At 39.9% G+C, this 18,805-nt stretch overlaps 2 protein-coding genes and 1 long non-coding RNA gene across 3 annotated transcripts; all 3 read right to left on the bottom strand.

Moving 5' to 3' along the window:
* Positions 1-655: 655 nt before the first annotated feature.
* LOC4342338 (L-type lectin-domain containing receptor kinase SIT2-like) lies at positions 656-3,521 on the bottom strand. Its single transcript, XM_015789441.3, has one exon. The coding sequence runs from the start codon at positions 3,329-3,331 to the stop codon at positions 1,247-1,249; it is 2,085 nt and encodes a 694-aa protein (XP_015644927.1). The 5' UTR covers positions 3,332-3,521; the 3' UTR covers positions 656-1,246.
* A 5,452-nt stretch (positions 3,522-8,973) lies between these two features.
* LOC112939567 (uncharacterized) lies at positions 8,974-9,638 on the bottom strand. The gene is made up of 2 exons (XR_010742460.1): positions 9,552-9,638; positions 8,974-9,400 (listed from the first exon to the last, which is right to left on the bottom strand). It is a non-coding gene; the product is annotated as an uncharacterized lncRNA (long non-coding RNA).
* Positions 9,639-14,422: 4,784 nt separating this feature from the next.
* On the bottom strand, positions 14,423-15,838 carry LOC4342336 (EPIDERMAL PATTERNING FACTOR-like protein 2). Its single transcript, XM_015789442.3, has 3 exons — positions 15,233-15,838; positions 15,104-15,144; positions 14,423-15,005 (listed from the first exon to the last, which is right to left on the bottom strand). Exons 1-3 carry the CDS (start codon positions 15,333-15,335, stop codon positions 14,682-14,684), a joined length of 468 nt encoding a protein of 155 aa, XP_015644928.1. The 5' UTR covers positions 15,336-15,838; the 3' UTR covers positions 14,423-14,681.
* Between the last annotated feature and the right edge of the window lie 2,967 nt (positions 15,839-18,805).

Here is an 18,805-nt window from a genome sequence, read left to right as displayed (position 1 = left end):
GACCGGTTTTGTATAGTTAAGGGACCCCGCGTATCTAGTTTTGCGGCTCGAGGATGTTTTTGTATCCCGATGATAAGTTGAGGGACCTTCGGTGCACTTTTTCCGCCGGTGAACTAGGCTTTTCAAGTTAGTGGGCTTCATCTACTAAGCCCGTCATATAGTACGTGGGCTCTAGGCTGGGCCGTTTTAGCAGGCTACGCACACTTGCCAACCAACGAACCAACAAGATATGTCCGTTTTTCAGTTTACCGGTGCAGTTCATTTTTATATGCTGTGCAGCAAACCTCAACAAAAATGTGTGCCGGCTAGCTCCAATGACAAGGAGCTGTATGATGAGTGTATATATATATATATATATATATGTATATGAAGTTGCATGGAAAATGAACAAACAGCTATACCAGGCGCTTACACACTGTATAGTATTGTACATGTATGATACATATTGCTTATATATACTCCCTCCGTCCCTAAATATTTGACGCCGTTGATTTTTTAAAATATGTTTGACCGTTCGTCTTATTCAAAAACTTTTGTGAAATATGTAAAACTATATGTATACATAAAAGTATATTTAACAATGAATCAAATGATAAGAAAATAATTAATAATTACTTAAATTTTTTGAATAAGACAAACGATCAAACATATTTTAAAAAATTAACGGTGTCAAATACTTGGACGGAGGGAGTACACGAGTACATTTCTCGTTTGATGCATAGACTAGGAGCTCATCACCTACATAGAGAAATAAATGCATGGTGCATACACATCACTACTCAGGCCCTGTTTAGATTCCAACTTTTTTCATCAAACTTTCAACTTTTCCGTTTCAACTTTTCCGTCACATCGAACTTTCCTACACATACAAACTTCCAACTTTTCCGTCACATCATTCCAATTTCTTCAAACTTCCAATTTTGACGTGGAACTAAACACAGCCGTAGCTTCCATTCCTGTTTCGATGGAATTCGGACTGGCTAGCATATTGTGTCCTGCTCGGTATAAAAGTAGTTACACGCACAAATAAAGCGTATCTTTAAGTCTAAATGAAACCGCAAAATAATAAAATCACAAAATATATATATCGAGGCCGATCTTCCCGTGTGTTCACTGAACTAAAAACCTCTGTTCGGGTCTGCTCTGGCTCAAATTACCTAAATCTCTTCTTAATTTAATCCATATCAAGATTTCTCTTCTCCTTGGTATCGGCTAATTAAACTCTAGTTGTTGACACTTGACAGTATCATCTCCCACCAGAGAGACCGGTTATACTCGTTTGCACCGACAGATACTGTCTTAATAAGGGATTCTCATCAAGCTGATCACCTTCAACCTGCATCTCACTGAAACTCCGGATGCTCCGGTAACTCTCCGGCATCGCCGGTAACAGCACATCGCCGCACAAATATTGCATCACAAGCCTCATGCTTGGCCTTGAAGCTGGCGACGGGTGCGAGCAGAGAAGCCCAAGCTTGAGCACTAGCTCTGCCTCCTCCGTCACAAACTCTCCTCCCAACCTGGTATCCAACATGCACAGGATCAGATCTCGCTGCCAGAATCTGAGCACGAAGTCCACCAACACTTGCAATTCTCCTGATGAGTTCATGCCTATCGGGCGACGGCCACAGGCGACCTCGAGGATGAATGCACCGAACGCGAACACGTCGGTTGCCTTGGTCGCCTTGCCCAGCCTCGCTAGTTCAGGGGAGATGTAGCCTCTGGTCCCTGCCACACATGTCGTGTGTGCATCAACTCCATGGTCGTGTAATCGTGCTAGGCCAAAATCGCCTAGTCGACCATTCATCTCACTGTCGAGGAGGACGTTGCTTGCCTTGATATCACGGTGGATGACGACCTGCTCCCATTCTTCGTGTAGGTAGAGAAGACCTGATGCAACACCCTTGATGATCTCAAACCTTTGAATCCAATTCGGCGAGGGTTTATCCTGGTCATACAAGTACTTATCAAGACTGCCATTTGGCATGTACTCATATACTAGTAGAAGTTCACCCTTGCGACGGCAATATCCAAGTAACTGTACTAGGTTCCGATGTCGAAGTCGGCCCATGCTTACAACCTCCGCGACGAACTCCTTCATCCCTTGTTTTGAATCATGGGACATCACCTTGACACCAACCTCCAATTTGGATGATGGAAGCACTCCTTTGTACACCTTCCCGAACCCTCCTACTCCGAGCAACTGCTTGTCAACAAAGCCATTGGTAGCTTTGAACAACTCCTTGAATGAGAACCTATGCGGGCCAAACTCGACCTCCCAATCTTCATGTAACTCCTGGTACCTGCGACATCTTCTCACAATTAGGTAGAGGATAACAGGCATCGATATTGCACCACCAAGAGCTGAGGCATATATCAATGGAAGTGTCAAAAAATCTGGCCAATAAATCGAGCTCCCCCTTCCAGTACCATAGGTGACATGATCAGGTAGATCAGATGTGTTTATCTTGGGTAGCTTGGAGTATTGCAGTGATGCAGGTTTTCCATCTAGCCTGAAGCAGAAGCCGGCAATAAAATGACCATGAGCATGACCACTAATATACAAGGCCGCTGACGACGATGAAGAGAAGCCAACATACATGTGGTCCAACAACAGTTTTGAGAGATTATGAGTTGCAGATAAGAGAGGGCGCTTGGGCTTGGCCATGGGGACTGGAGCTAAGGTGACATTGAGCTGCATGCGCCGGTGGTCGTAATCTATCCATACTTGCATCTCCTCACCACTCTTGAGCCGCAGCGGGTGCAAAATAGAGTAGGGTTCATCTGTGTAGTAGCCGGCTGGAGAGGACTGGGAGGAGTTCAAGCTGTTGATGTTGATGCCAACATGGTTGTCATCGATGTCCCCAAATCTTTCATTGTGTAAGGTATCTAGCTCTATGGACAGGATATGGTCCAACGATTTGCCATTGTCATCTTCAGCAGGAAGACCAAAGTCGCCAGAAATACCTGTTCCGGTGAAGTTGGTGTGTGCAGCTAGGAAGAAGGCAATCCCATCGCCCTCCTCCAAAGGAAGCGTGTGAAGCATAGCGAAGATAAAGGTTGCCGAGAAGGAGAAGATGGAGCCATCTGTGGAGTTGCGCGATTGGATGGGAGAAGGGAAGAAAGCATGGCCTTTTGTGTATGCATATGATGATCCATTGGCCAGCTTGAGGATTCCATTTGGTAAGACGGCAGCTGAACCATCAAGCACCAAACTGCTGTTGCTGAATCCGTTGAACACCAATTTGTCGACCGCCATGGTAAGAGGAATCATCATGAAGAGAACACTAGAGACCAATCTACTGGAAAACATTAGACAAAAGCTGTCCATGTTTATGTAATGTAACCCCAGTTAGGATGATAGCAAATCGATCAGCCAAAAACCATATAGTGTATATGTAGTAGTAGCTAGCTAGCTATCTTATGCAGGCCTGTTTGCTGAAGAAAGTTCAGAGCGAAAAAACTCTGAAGAATTGGTGTGTTTCAGTGTTTACGGCGTGTGGCCTGGGTGGGTGAGTAGGTGAGAGAATAAATAGGATTATTCCTGCAACGGGCCTTCATGCTGTTCAGATGATTAATTTGAGGTCAAAAGCGAAATTAAATGAGCATTGTTAGTGACCAGTAGTACATGCACTTGCCCACGCGAAGGAAACACATACACGGCTTCCTGGCATGTACGCGGAATTGCTCGCTATCGGCCGGGGGAGGGAAAATTTCTGGCGCTAAGCGCACGTGTCCCCCTGGCCCCACCATATGGCTCTGTCCACCTGCCACGTAACTCCACACACCTAATCCGTTGAAACAAATCACACACATATTTTACAAACCCTCTATTAAGGGAATTCGTTTTATTTTTATTCCATAAAAAATGTTTCACCTAGTACACTCATAATGTTTCATTATGTATAGATCTAATATTGTAGTGAATTAAAACATTCTTTTGCAACAAATCAACCATATTGTCGACGTTTGATGTCGCGATTGCGGTATTTGCATAGTATGGGGATCGTTGGCACTAGGATATACGCGAGACTGAGGTAAAAGAGACAAAGACATGGATTTTTATACAGGTTCGGGCCCCTAAATTATCAGGTAATAACCCTACATCCTGTTGGCCGAAGCCGATATTGCTCTTATTCATCATAATCACACCAATACAATATTTGGGATAGCCTATCTAATTGTTGTCGATATGGCGGTCTGAAGGTCTGACTCATAGTCGACAACAGGGTAGTATTCCTCCTCGAGTTCGTGCCCGGCGTGATCAGAGACAGCGCAATGTCTCTCCTATCAGTATCTTGAGACACCGTAGGGGACTAGCCGTGCCTATCTCTGAAGTCGATATCCGGCGTCTTGTCTTGGTGTATGTTGGCTTGTATGTCGATCTTCTGTCTTGATCTATTGTTCCGCGTCGTCTATGGTGGGTGTTGATTGAGGTGGTCGTCCTCTCCTCCTAGGAGGTCTCGTATTTATACCCATAGGTGTCCCCTTGTCAAATTAGAACTAGAGAAACCAATATGGATACAATCCGAGTAGTCCTTGTCATTTCCATATAGAACTCTAGTTGTCTTTCCTTATCCGGAACTCCCTCAATATCTGAAGGTTGTTTCCGTAAAGGACATGGTATGTGATGGGTCCTGCCGAGATTTAGTCAACTACTATTAGGTATGTGGTATCCATAACCCTGACACACATATTGTAGAAACCCTCTATTAAGGGAATTCGTTTTAATTTTTGTTCCACAAAAAATGTTTCACCTAGTGTACTTATAATGTTTCACTATGTATGGATTAAATGTTGCAGTGAATTGAAACATTCTTTCGCTATTTGCTGAAACATTTATTTTTTATATAAGGTGAAACAGCGCCACACAAAATGTTTCACCTAGTGTACTTATAATGTTTCACTATGTATAGATCAAATGTTGCAGTGAGTTGAAACATTCTTTCGCTATTTGCTGAAACATTGTTTTTATATAAGGTGAAACATCGTCCAATTTAAACTATTGAAACATTTTCGATCTACTTAGTGAGACAATTCCGATATACTCGATGGAACACTGTGCAACATTTAAAAATAATTCAATAATAAGCTAATTATTTTTTCATCAGAATATATCCATGTATGGTCTTGTTTTAAAGATTTAATTGCAACGAATTTAATGGTGTAATCGGATCATGATTTGGATAAATAATTTAAGAGAAAAAATAGTTTAAAGTATTTTTGCATGCATGCGTCATGCTGACGTCAGCATGATGTGGGCGCCCGATTTTTCCACTCCTCATCGGGCGCCCGATCGGTAGTCTCGTCCGCAGGTACGTGTCCATGCAGGAAGAAACTACGAATCGAGCGTCCGATCTATGGGAGAAATATCGAACGGCCGCCTCTCATACATAATAATAAAATATCTTGCCCTTTAAAAGAAAAAATAAATCCTGATAATTTACTTTGGTGATTATATATATATATATATATATATATATATATATATAAAACTATTCTACACTCGGGTATAGAATAGCTTTTCTATACCCCCCTCCCTCCAACCCACCTCCCCTCCCCCTAAGGGCCCAAAACCCACCTCCCACCTCAGTCAAAGGCCGGTCAAAGGTCTCCCACGTCGGTCAAATCTCGGTCAAACCCGCCGGTGACTTTCCCCACCACCCCCTCTCTTCTTAGCTCTCGTCTCAGAACGACGTAGTAACGTCTTGTTCATCGTGCAGTAACACCGTGTTTTACTTGCAGTAACAAAATTAAAATTTAGTCATAATATAGCCATGATGGATCTACTTTTGATAAGCACTTTTTTTTTGAACATCATGGTGCAAACAGTTTTTAAAATTAGTAAATGATGTGAGAGATATTACCCTTCAAAGATTTGTTTTGAAAAATTAACTCTCCACAAGCAGTAATACTATATCAAAAGTGTTATTACTGCCTGTTTTGCGTTACTGCAATCACATCATGTCGTTACTACAAGATGTAGTAACGATTATAAGTTTCACAGTAACATAGTGTGCTACTGCAATTACTTGATAACGTTACTACAAGAATATGTGGAATTGGCTCAGTTTACTCGCGGGGCAAAGGGTGGAGAGATATTATCTTCAAAGATTAGTCTTTTAAAATTTAACTCTTCACAAGTAATAATACTATATGAATACTATATCATAAGTGTTACTATCACGATGTTACTGTAAAAAGTATAGTAAAGACTATAAGTTTTGTAGTAACAAAGTGTCTTACTGCATTTTTGGATAGTGTTACTGCATAAACGTGGTAACATGTATCTGTCGTGTAGTAACTCTTTTACTTTTACGTAGTAACAAGTATATGGTTGGCATATAAGACTTTTAACACATATAATTTTTGTTTCAATTCCTGATTTACTATAATTCACCACAATATTACTGTCAAAAGTGCAGTAACGTCATATACATGCAGTAACACTATATTGGAGGGAGGATACCGGTTTTCTTGAGAAGAGAGAGGAAGAACGGTTTCTTGAGGAGGGGAGTACGTAGATGCATTTTGAAGTTTAACCCTCCACATGCAGTAACACCATAGCATCATGGTGGAAACGGTTTTAAATAATATATATCTTGTGAGATATTGCTTTTCAAAGAACATTTTGAACTTTAGCCCTCCACATGCAGTAACAAAATGTATAATTTACAGTAACAATGGCATATACATGCAGTAACATGGTTTTACCAAATGTATAAAATTATTCAAAACACTCATACATCAATTAGACCTCGCTCAAAGCCACCTACAGACTTTACCTATGGCCTACCTATTCGATCTTCATCTCGTAAAATTGACATAGTAACGCTACAATTATCGTGCAGTAACATAGCTACTTGGAAGTAGTAACATAACTACTTGGAAGTAGTAACATGCACCTATCATGTAGTAACACTTATACTTTTGTGCAGTAATAAGTATACGGTTAGCATGTGATGCTTTAACCTATCATGTCAAAACACATCCTTTTTTTGCCCTACCACGCATGTCTCCTCACCCGCCTTGTGTGCACTCTCCTCCCTCGTCCGTACCATTCAATACATTGTTCAAACAAAAACACATAGTAAATTAAATTTAGCACGTGTAAGATACATGGTACAATTTCGTAGTAACCATCATCACGGAATTAAAGTAACATGCTAGGTTACTACACAAAACACAAGTTATTACTGCTATTTAGCACTATATTACTGCACAATTCTAACTAGATATATGTAGCATCCGCTTGAGGGTTTGACCAAGATTGGACAGTTTGTATAGTATCATTTTCATTCTAATATGCTATCACATATTGTTTAGTACGCTATTCAAACAAAAAACAAGGTAGATTATTTCTACCTCCATGAAAGAAGCAAATCAATTCCGTTACAATTTCTTAGTAACATCATCATGGAATTGCAGTAAACTGCAAAACACATATATTGTTGCTGTACGCGGGCACTAACGTTACTGCACAATTTTCACAAGATGAATGTTGCATCCGCTTGGGAGTTTGAACGAGATTACACATCATGGATTCACTTTGACTAGTTAAGCAAAATTGGTGGTGGTTCGTGGCCTCCCATCGCACTCCTAATATTCCCGATTCAAGCAAACACTCACCACCCCTCGCCTCTCACATGTCCTCCTCATCATAAAGCAAACCATTTGTTTTTTCTCTATGTAAAATTTATTGGTTGTTATTACGTTCTTGTGGTAACATTACCAAGCAATTGCAATAACACACTTTTACTGCAAAAGTTGTAGTAGTTACTGCACTCTCGCAGTAACACGGATCAAATGGTAGTAACAATAATGCTATAGTGTTACTACATGTGGAGGATTAAACTTCAAAATGCTAACCTTTGAAGAGCAATATCTCGCAAAATATGCATTATTTTTTAAAACCGTTTGCGCCATGATGCTAGAAAAAAAAGTACTTGTTAAAAGTAGATCCGTCATGACTATATTTTAACTATATTTTACCGTTGTTACTGCAAGTAAACTACGGCGTTACTACACAATGACCGTCACGTTACTGCACCGTCTCTGCGAGACGAGAGCTGAAAAAGGGTGGGTGATGGGAGAAGTCACAGGCGGATTTGACCTGAGGTTTGACCGACGTGGAAGCACTTTGACTAGCCTTAGACTAATGTGGGAGATAGATTTGGCCCTTAGAAGGGGGGTATAGAATAGCTATTCTATACTCCGGGTGTAGAATAGTCTTTTATATATATATATATATATATATATATATATATATATATATATATATATATATATATATATATATTCGACATGTATAATAATAAAATCCAGTTAAGATTTTAAAAACACCATTAATAATTTCTAACATACTTATTCTAAAACCATAAAAATAGCATATTGTTTTGCATTGAAAATGACTATTACAAAAACATAAATTTTTAATGTAAAATTATGGTCAAAGTCAAATTAATTTTGAAGAACATAAAACCGTCAAACATTAAATATTTATTTAAGTAGTACTAGCTTGTAGCTACAGTAGATTAGCTCATCATACAAGTCTACCCATCATCACACACTAGCAATTATTATCTAGAGTATTTTAAATCATATGTAAGTGTGCCACATAATTATTATACATAGTATTTTAAATATAATGCAAATATAAATATTATCTATAATTTTTTTGTATTTTTAGAACTCAATATGCAGACAATGTCAAATCATTATCTTCTCATAATTTTTATATTATTTAAATATATATATATATCTACCACTTCCATAATGTATAACATATAACATGTATTCATCCACATATCCTGCAGCAAAGCGTGGAATATCAACAAACTAGTTATCTATATTACTAATAACTGGAATTCTTACCCTCGGGCCACTCTCAAATTAACTAGTGGACACCCCGCGCTTTGCTGCGGGATAGTTGTGTAGACAAATAACTTTGAAAAGATGTGTGCACTACATAAAAGAGCTAACCATAAGTTTTATTAAAAGTCAACAAAGATTTTATCTTTATGCATACAGATCAAACATCAGCACACGAAATAAATAGTTGGAACTGAAGGTTATTTTAAAAAGGAAATACTGATCTTTGAATTCCTATTTAGCGCATTCGCTTCCTGTCAAGAAACTTACGGTTGGTCTGAATCTTCTCTTAATCAACGACTAATTAGGATAAATTTGTAGATAATATGGTCATGTACATGCATCCTGCAATTTCTCAGATCAAATATAATGTATATGAAAAATCATCCTGAAGCAAATGTGAAATTAACAGTAGTAAATGTGTGTAGGATAGAAATGGACTTACCATCCGATCGATCTGCCTTGTTTGGCTATTTTGGCACAATCTAGTTGACTACCAGGATACCAGCTTCATCCTGTAGAGAAAATGCTGATACATACTCCTAGTTAGAGAATTTGTAAGTACAGCTATATTAAAATTAGAAGGGTTAACTCTTCAATTCACATAGTCAAGAAAAGATGAATGAAGACCAAGATGTGGCAGTAGCACTCAAAGTGAGGAATCGAAGGCGAGTAGTAACCTGTGATTGCTCTAGCAAACCATACTCTGAAGAAAGGAAGGAAGCAGCCGCTAGAGTAACATTACGCCATTACCTAGGGATGGAAGAAACAGATCCTGCGAGAGGAAGATATAGCCGCCAGTTTTGTGAGCCAGCCAGCTAGGGAATACTGATCGTTCAGATCAAAATCCAACGGCCTACTTAATTTTGATGACGTGGCTTACTGTGGGATCAGCTTTATAGCAATGAATGAGTTAAGTGCATACCAACTATACAGAAGAAAGAAGGGATTAGGTAGGCAAACAAACAAAGATGACAGAGTGATGTTTACGGTTTATGAGAAGGTGCATAGAAATAGAATCACACTATTTTTCCTCCGTACCCAAAAAGCAAATTAAAGCTAACATTTGATATGATATAATCTAAACAGCTATTTAAATTTATTATACTAAGATATGTCATATCAAATCCTAAATTAATTTTTTTTGGACGGATGATATATATCTCTGTCCCAAAATATAAAGATCTAGGACCGAATACTGATTCGTAGTAGTACAGTATATCCTAACCAAACCTAGATTCAAGTATTTTGGAAATTGGGACCGAGGGAGAAAGTCTGTAAAAATAGTGTGATGGCATGGTCGGTAAAACGAAAAGGCCGAGACAGGAGGCCTGGCTGACTCGTGCAAGGCCGTACAACTCAGATGATCACGTGTGACTGAATCTGCATGCTTGCAAACGCCCCGGCCCCTACTAGGATGTCTTGTGTACCCGCCGGGCTCCACTTTGTCTTCATGTGTCTTCTTTCACTTGTCCTTCCATGTAAGAGCAAGTTTAATACAATAGCTCACTACTTGCTATAAGTTAATGTTAGAGTTAACTTGTATAATAAATTAGCTATAAGTTTAACTTTATTTTTTCCATTCTCTCTCTTTCTCACTCTATGAATTTAATTCATATTTCTTGGAGCTTATGTGAAGCTGGCTCTTGTATAAGAGCCAACACTACCCACTTTTCTTTATCTTTCTCTTTCATATAAGCATATAGCTTGCTTATAGCCCATTATTATCCTTGCTCTAATTGTAAGTTGAGCACAAATCACTAAACCCATAGGGACAATAAGCTGCTTATAGCTTCTTCTCAGAGAAACAAAATCACTAAATCCATGGTCTATGCCACAAGTCACGCGATTTTGAACATGATATACGCTCTTGGTCTCTTGGACCTCTCTCTCTCCATGTGTGGTGTCCTGTTCTTTTCGGATTATTTACGGGATCATTGAAATGGATTATTTGCTTCATACATTAAAAGATATATTTTTTAAAAAGATATATTTTCTTGTATTGCATTACTTACCACTTAATTTAAGTTGTTTGTTAAGTTTATTTATTAAAATTTTAAGTTGCCTGGTAATTAATTAGATATTTCACGATAATAATCCGCTCAATAATCTGAATCAAATGGGCCGTAACCTCCTTAACTCACTTATGGATCACTTGACTAAAGGAGGATGTTCCCTATTCCTTAATTGAGAGAATCTATTCTATACCATCGAGTTTGTTCGAGTTCAACTATTTGTCATCAACATTATCTCTTTCTATAATATACCGACGACTTTAGCAATTGTTCTATGATATGCCATTGGGCTGGACCTTCTTTTCAAAAATACCTAAAATACCCTTAGAGACATACAAGATAAACAATTGATTTATCTCATTAGAAGTTTCAAAAAAATATGAAAATTTTTATGTGGCCTCCTTACACAACATGGAAGTTTGTATACAAGTTTTAAATTTTTTTTGGTATATTTATATTTTTACAAAAAATATTTTTACGTGGTATATGAGATAAATCGCTTATAAAGGAGATGATAGCATAAAAATATCTTATGTAGTGTGTGAAATATGATTTATATTAAAAACAATAATAAAAAATATTTTTATATACAATATAACATATAAGTTATAATTTAAAAAAAGAAATGTAAAAAACTTGAAACTCCTATAAAAATTTCCATGTTGTGTAAAGAGGCCACATAAAAGTTTTCATATTTTTTTGGAATTTCTAGTGAGATAAATCAATTGTTAACCTTGTATGTTCATAAGGGTATTTTGGGTATTTTTGAAAAGAATGTCCAACCTAGTGACGTATTGTAGAACAATTGATAAAGTGGCCGGTATATTATAGAAAGATACAATGTCGATGGCAAATAATTGAACTCACACAAACTCAGTGGTATAGAATAGATTATCTCTTCTTAATTCACCTCTCCGAACCTTGCTGAGCTATAAAACTTCTATATAACTTTGATATAGATTATCTCTATCCTAGGTTGCTTGAAAAATACAAAAGAAAAAAAATAAAATTCAGAAGAGACTAGGAACTTGTAGCGAATATTTGACCCCTAAACAATTTGAAATGAAAAGCCTTTCGACTTCAAAGTAATACAACTCGTCTAGGGCTAAAGTTTTCATATAAAATTTATCCCATTTAACTTCATATGAAAATGTTATGATTATTTTTATTGAAATACGGTTGTTTATATTTCCAGAGACAGTGGTCTTAAGTAACCGCATCTAAAAGAAAATCCATTTTTTAAAAATAAACTATTTTTAAATAGTACTCCGCCCATGATATAATTAGACAACATATCCTATATATGCACACAAGATCTCACATGTACACACATGCACACCAACTAACAAATGTCACCAAAAAATTTAGAAAAAATTCATACATATACTTTCAATTGTATTACACCTAGGAATAAAATCGTAACCTCAAATTTATTATATTTTAGCCTAAAAAAATCTTACAATTTTGAGGTTGTAATTCTGTCAGGATTTTGTTTTTTTTTACTCTCTATGTAAAATGATTTTGGAGATGCGACTTTGCATGTAGATGTAATACTCCTTCCGTTTCAGGTTATAAGACATTTTAATTTTGATCAAAGTCAAACTGTTTTAAGTTTGACTAAGTTTATAGATAATATAATAATATTTATAATACTACATTAGTTTCATCAAATCAATAATTGAATATATTTTCATAATAAATTTGCCTTGGATTAAAAATGTTACTACTTTATTCTACAAACTTGGTCAAACTTAAAACAGTTTGACTTTGACTAAAGTCAAAACGTTTTATAACCTAAAACGGAAGGAGTACGAAAGTACATGTATGAATTTTTCTAGAATTTTTTGTGATAATTTTTAGTTGGTATACACAGTGTGTACATGTGAGAGCCCGTGTGCATAGGCTACGCTTCCGATGTAATTAATCATATCTCGTAGTTTTTGCAGATATTATTGTGATGCCTCTAAGAATTTACTATAGTAGTTTACAAAAATCATGTACAATGATGCAATGGTATAGAGAATCCTACAAGCCACTGACAAAAATTAAATTTAAAACTTAATTTTGAAGTTGAATTTAAGGTTATTCCATTACATTTTATTTCTCGTTCAATCAATAAGGACGGATATAAACGTTTTTACCCATAATCAGCGTTCGACCAACCGACTACATTTTAAAATTTAAGGTGATTGAATTAAGAAAGTAGTGCTCCAAAAATACTTATGCATGTGAATCAAAATATCAAATGCCTAGAAATGCTCCTATATATCTGAAGTAATGAACATTGGAATGGCATGGTGCAGCATGTAGCGATGGGCCGATGGCAGTGACCAGTCCAGCCGTGCCATGAAAGGGAGAGCACACCTGACCAGACCAGACCAGATCAATGCATGCATCTATCTACTCCTACTATCTCTCTATCTGCATCTACTCTAGCTAAGTGCCTGTTTGGGGAGTTTAAAATTCTGAGAAGCAGCGAGAAGCTAGCTGGTGAGAATCTGGAGAAGCTGGGTAAGCTGGGAAACCCAGCTTCTGTCTTCTAGTTCATTTTCCAGATTCTACAACTACAGATTCTTAGAACTTGGGTAAAAAGCTAGACTGTTTGGAGAAGCTGCAGCTGCTAGAAGCTCCCAAAACAAACCCTAAATGTTGCTGCTCACATTGTCACATGCATGGACGATGGATGGACACACACCTGTTCGATCTGCCTCTGCATGATGTGCAAATCTGCATCATCCCATCCACCGGGCTAGCAGCCATGGCTCTGGTCAAGCTCTCTCTCTCTGCCTCCCTGGCCTGGCCTCCTGCTTTTCTAGTGGTCCGCCATTGCTTGCTGCAGAAAGGTCCAATCATCACAAAACTTTTCTTATTCTACCTTTCTATTTTTTTTTCTTTTAATTTCTTTGTCAATGCATTTCCTTCAATCCTCCCTATGAATGAGCAAGTTAACAAAACCAGTCGGTTTTCGTGAAACTGTTGGTTGTCAATTCGTGGAAATCGATTAGTTTTAGCTGGTTTCGTGCAATGTTAATAGAAAGTCATCGTTTTTTACCTGTTTTTAGTTGGTTTTGATAAACCGGAAGGGAGCGGTTTTCACTTTGGAAACTGAAAGGTAAACCCTGGATAGGAGTACTAACTTGTTGTATAATCAGCATTTTGTGGACACGCGCCTTTTCTTCAAGTACACCAACAATTGAGAGTGTTTCCTAGGCTTTATCCTCAGTTTGAATTATTTTTATATGCTGTTTGTAGTAATATTATTGCATTTGTTGAACAAATATGATGCCTTCTGATTAATATTGAATAAGAAAACATATATGTATATATATATTTATTTCACTGTAGCAATGACAACTACCTAACACTGGTCTGGTGTACTGTCTGCTGTTCTCTCACACTCACACAATTAGAGAGAGAGAGAGAGAGAGAGAGCAGAGCAGATGTTTGTCCCTACCATGCCTCATGGCTCATTTCATTGGCTTGAATGCACACAACAATTTAATATCCTGTGCCTCCAAGTCAGGGCCAAATCAAAATGCATTCAATGCCTAAATCAGGCATTCATTCATTCATTCATTTTCACAAAATTGCTGCCTAAATGTACAACAAACATGCAGCTTTTCATCTCCATCTCCCCACATTTTCAATCTCTGGCCTAGATAGAAATCAAAAGGAGGAAGTAGCTACTAGCTAGTAGTAGAACAACAAAGAAAGAAAAATTCAGATGAACAAGCAGAGGAGCAAGTTGTTTACATTTTTGCACAATGTTGAAGTGATCTGCCATGAGTTGGAACATTATGGATCAAGGATGATGCCACCACACTTGCATTTCCAGCTCAATGGCTTGTAGTTTGAGAGGCCATTCACCCTGTAGGTGAACACTGCAGCACTGATGGCAGTAGCACTCACCACCACATGCTGTTCTTGCTCGGCAGCAGCAGCAGCAGCAGCTTTGGTTTGTGTCTTCTGAATCACCTGTGGCACAATGGGCACTTGCACTGCCTCACAGTGGCCACAGGACATGCACACCCTCTCACACCTTGGTGGCCTTGATCCTATCAGCCTCCTCCCTTCCATCTCCATCTCCATCTTCTCTCCAATGGTTTCATCAGGCTCCTCCTACTCAACATCACACACATATGCAAACTCAGATTGATTGAAAGGAAAACAATGTGGCAGAAGCAAGAACTCATTTGGTTGGTTGTTTGATTGATTACCTTGATGTTGCCAACTTCTAGAAGCTTCAGTGGCAACCTCCCTATGCATATGAAGAAGTACAAATATGGTTGAGTGAGAAGCTAATGCTAGAAAGAAAGCAAAAAGAGAGAGGGATCTTGGTATCTTACTTGCATCTGAATGTGCCACCTCCATGGAGAAGATGAGGAGGAGGATGGAGAAGAAGAGAGGCAGGGGCAAGTGAGCATGGGTGCATGGCAAGAGATGGACCATCTGGTGTGCAGTTGCTTGAACCTTCTTCTTCCCTCACCTAAATCAGGCAGTGGCTGAATGCCTGAATCTGAATGAACAACTGTATGTAGTTACAGCTAGCTATATGGATGGATGGATCTCTCCAACAGCAAAGCTGATCTGGATCCCCACCTCACACAGCTGCAACCTAAGCTAAGCTAGGCTTGTGTGTAGTGTACTACAATGTTAGTAGGTTGGATAGGTTGGGGGCAAGCAGAGTAGCTGAGCTAGGCAGTAGCAAGAACAGGAGTAGTAGTTGAGGAAGAAGAAGATAGGGTGTTTGGTTTTGCAGCTACTGGGAGTGAGAGGAGTGAAATGAAGAGGCCAATTGGTGAGGCAGGTGGCTGGTGTTTCCAGGTGTCATGGAGGTGAGTGAGTGCAGCATTGATAAACCTCATGTGGTGAGTGGTGAGAGGTGAGTGTGTGTGATCAGGCAGAGCAGCAGTAGTGCAGTGCAGTACCAGTGTGTGTGCTGCTGGAGTAATGTGGATTGTGGAGAGTAGCTGCTGAATTTATTTGTGTTGGTAGTGTTGGCAGAGTGCGCGTGTGCGTGTCGTACGTGACAACCCTCAGCTTACTAATACCAGTACCAATTTGTTTTTGCTGATAGGACTGTCTTCTAGCAGTAGTTGAGCCTGATGATCAGCTGAAATTATTAATTAAAGCGCTAGTTAGCATCAGCAAAAGAGAGATAAAAGCAGATTAGTGAAGAATAGGAACGCCACAATTTTTAGTTTTTTTTAATGGAACTGTTTAGTTTCAAGTAACCTGAAAGTATCAAAAAAAAATTAGTCACGTTTGGACGGCTTAGATTGCACCGAGATTCATGCAGCACATGAAACCCTATCTTCCCCTCTACCCTCTCTCCCCCGATTCCACAATGCGTCGACCAGATTGAGCCACTCGCACTACGACAACATCTCCCTATCCCCAATTCGCTACTTCCTAGTCCCACTGCTAACAATGAGCGCTGCCTGTGCCTATCGCTTCCCTCTTCCCACCCCTCCCCCCTCTCACCCCTCTCATATTCTCCTCCCCAAATAGTGTGGCAAATATTCCCCTACCTCGCTCGTCTTCCATGTTTCCGATAGCTCGCACCACCAAGACATCCTCGTCGCTAACCTCGCCCACCACTTTCCTGATCTAGCCCCATAGCTCCCGTGGCGGCAACGGCGCCTCTTGCCCACTGCTGATTCGCCTTCTTCCCATCCATCCCACTAATCCCCGAGAAACCACCCTATTCCCATGGTCTCTCTCTCCATCATCTAAAGGTTGAAGACGATGTTATATTTCAATTCAATGAGATTTGGGGAAACTTCAGTCACCCGAAATTTAGCGTATACTATTTTTTTTAAGAAAAAGAATTTTGTCATGATTATAGAGGGGAGCGTCAGGATCTCCGAATCCCCATGATGTTCCTGTGACTTCCATGTCGCTCGCCCTAGCTGTGCCAGCCTGTGCGCGCGGGGGCTCCCCGGCCGCTTCTCGCTTGTGTTGCCGCCGCCAGCGAGGCCGCCGGTGATGGTAGTGCTGGCGACGGCGGCGGCTCCCTACCTCTTCCCGTCTCCTTCTTCATCCTTTCTCTTCTCTCCCTCCCTCCTTTTCTCCAGATCTGGGGTGTCCGGCGGCTTGCCTCCTCCACCCAGCGCCAGTGGCCTTCGTCCTCGGGCTAGCGGCGTCTCCTCTCCCGGTTCGACGACGAGGGCCGCGCGGGGACGGTCGGATCTGGCCGCGTAGGCCCAGATCCGGCACCTCTCCTGCAGCTCCGCAGGTCCTGGCGTGAGGCCAGTGCAAACCGACGGTGGTGGAGTTCGGGTGGCGCCGGCAAGCTCCGCCGGTCCGGCGTGGTGGCTGAGCAGGTCGTCAACAATGTGCAGGTGGTTGTGTGCATATAACAGATACCTTCGATGTGCAAGTGGCATTTGGTGGCTTCCATTGCGGTTACTTTGTTTGGATGAGACTCCAAGGTGAAAGCCTTACTCGGCTTGCTGATGCTAACAACGGTGACGCTCTCATGCACCGTTCACCTTCTTGAAGGCATTGCTATTGGAGCCCTCATTCAACTCCACATCAAGGGGTTTCTCCGGGTGAAAATCCTAGATTCGTAGGATCGGACAATGTCGCCGTTCGGTCGGCGTGTCCTTCTTGAGGGCATCGTTTTAGGAGTTTTTTCCTTAATGGACGGCTGTCCTTAGTTTTTAGGTTTAGTCTGTCAATGCTAGAGTTTTCGTTGGTTTTCCACAAATTAACCATACTGTTGTAAGGTTTTTGGGTCTGGTTTTCCTTATAAACTAGATCAATTCTCTTCTTCTATAATGAATTGCATGAACTCCTTGCCTGTTCCCTCGGGAAAAAAGAAAGAGTCGACAAAGCGAGTAAAACCTAATACTGACTTGCTACTTTGCTAGCATAACAGATGGATCTGCAACATTGTCAAAAATGGTGAGCATATAAAACTGTACCACTGAAATCATCATCAGGAGAGGAGGGCAAGACAGGCTGGAAGTGTAGTGCCAGATTAAAGGAGCAAAAGCCATGAACACATCGACACGTACAACAAAAAGGACGTGAGAATTGAGAGAGAGAGAGAGAGCTGGGAGATGAACATGACCACTTGATTGATTGAGTCCAGGATGACATGATCCAAGAAAGAGCAAAGGTGGTTGTGGGGGATTCTCCCCGGATGCCGACAATCTGCACACAGCTAAGCTACCTAGCTAGCTCACCCCCCACCATCAGTCCCCCACTGCACTGTACTAATACTGCTACTCCTACTTTCTTTCAATTCAATTTCTTCTTTGACAGCAAGATCATATTCATATCTGCTTTTCTTTACTTCACTTTACTGCGAGTCCATCACACATTCACTCACAGTCACCTACTGTTCCCCATTCTTCTTCTTCTCTCTGCCAATTTCTTCCTCCTGCCAAATGAGATCTGTTTCGGAATTTCTCGGAGCAGAGCATAGTACATTACTACAATGAGGCCTAGTTTAGATCCAAACTATTTCTTCAAACTTCCAACTTTTCCATCACATCAAAACTTTCCTACATACACAAACTTTCAATTTTTCTATCACATCGTTCCAATTTCAACCAAACTTTCAATTTTGACGTAAACTAAACACACCCTGAGATGCACTTTGGATTACACTAGTGCTTATTTTCATCAGTCTGGGCCTGCAGATTAATTGGACAGTCGATCAGGCTCATGTCTACATATCATGTGTCTGCATTATCTGTCTCTGTTAATTAAGGCTGATCTGTTTTTCTTTTCTTAGCTAAGGTTCATTCCCTAGATCTGGAGTGGTCTCCACTGTCGAAATTCACCGTCAACAATGGTTTGGGCCCCGGCTTGTTGCTTTGGTTCACAAGACCAAAAAAATTAAAAGAGAGGAAAAGGCCTTTTTTTTTTTAGTTTTTACCTTCAACCCAAAATATGGTTTTAGAATG

Source organism: Oryza sativa, chromosome 7 (assembly GCF_034140825.1).
Source record: "Oryza sativa Japonica Group chromosome 7, ASM3414082v1".
In the NCBI taxonomy this organism is placed as follows: domain Eukaryota; kingdom Viridiplantae; phylum Streptophyta; class Magnoliopsida; order Poales; family Poaceae; genus Oryza; species Oryza sativa.
This window is presented reverse-complemented; position numbering and strand designations above follow the sequence as displayed.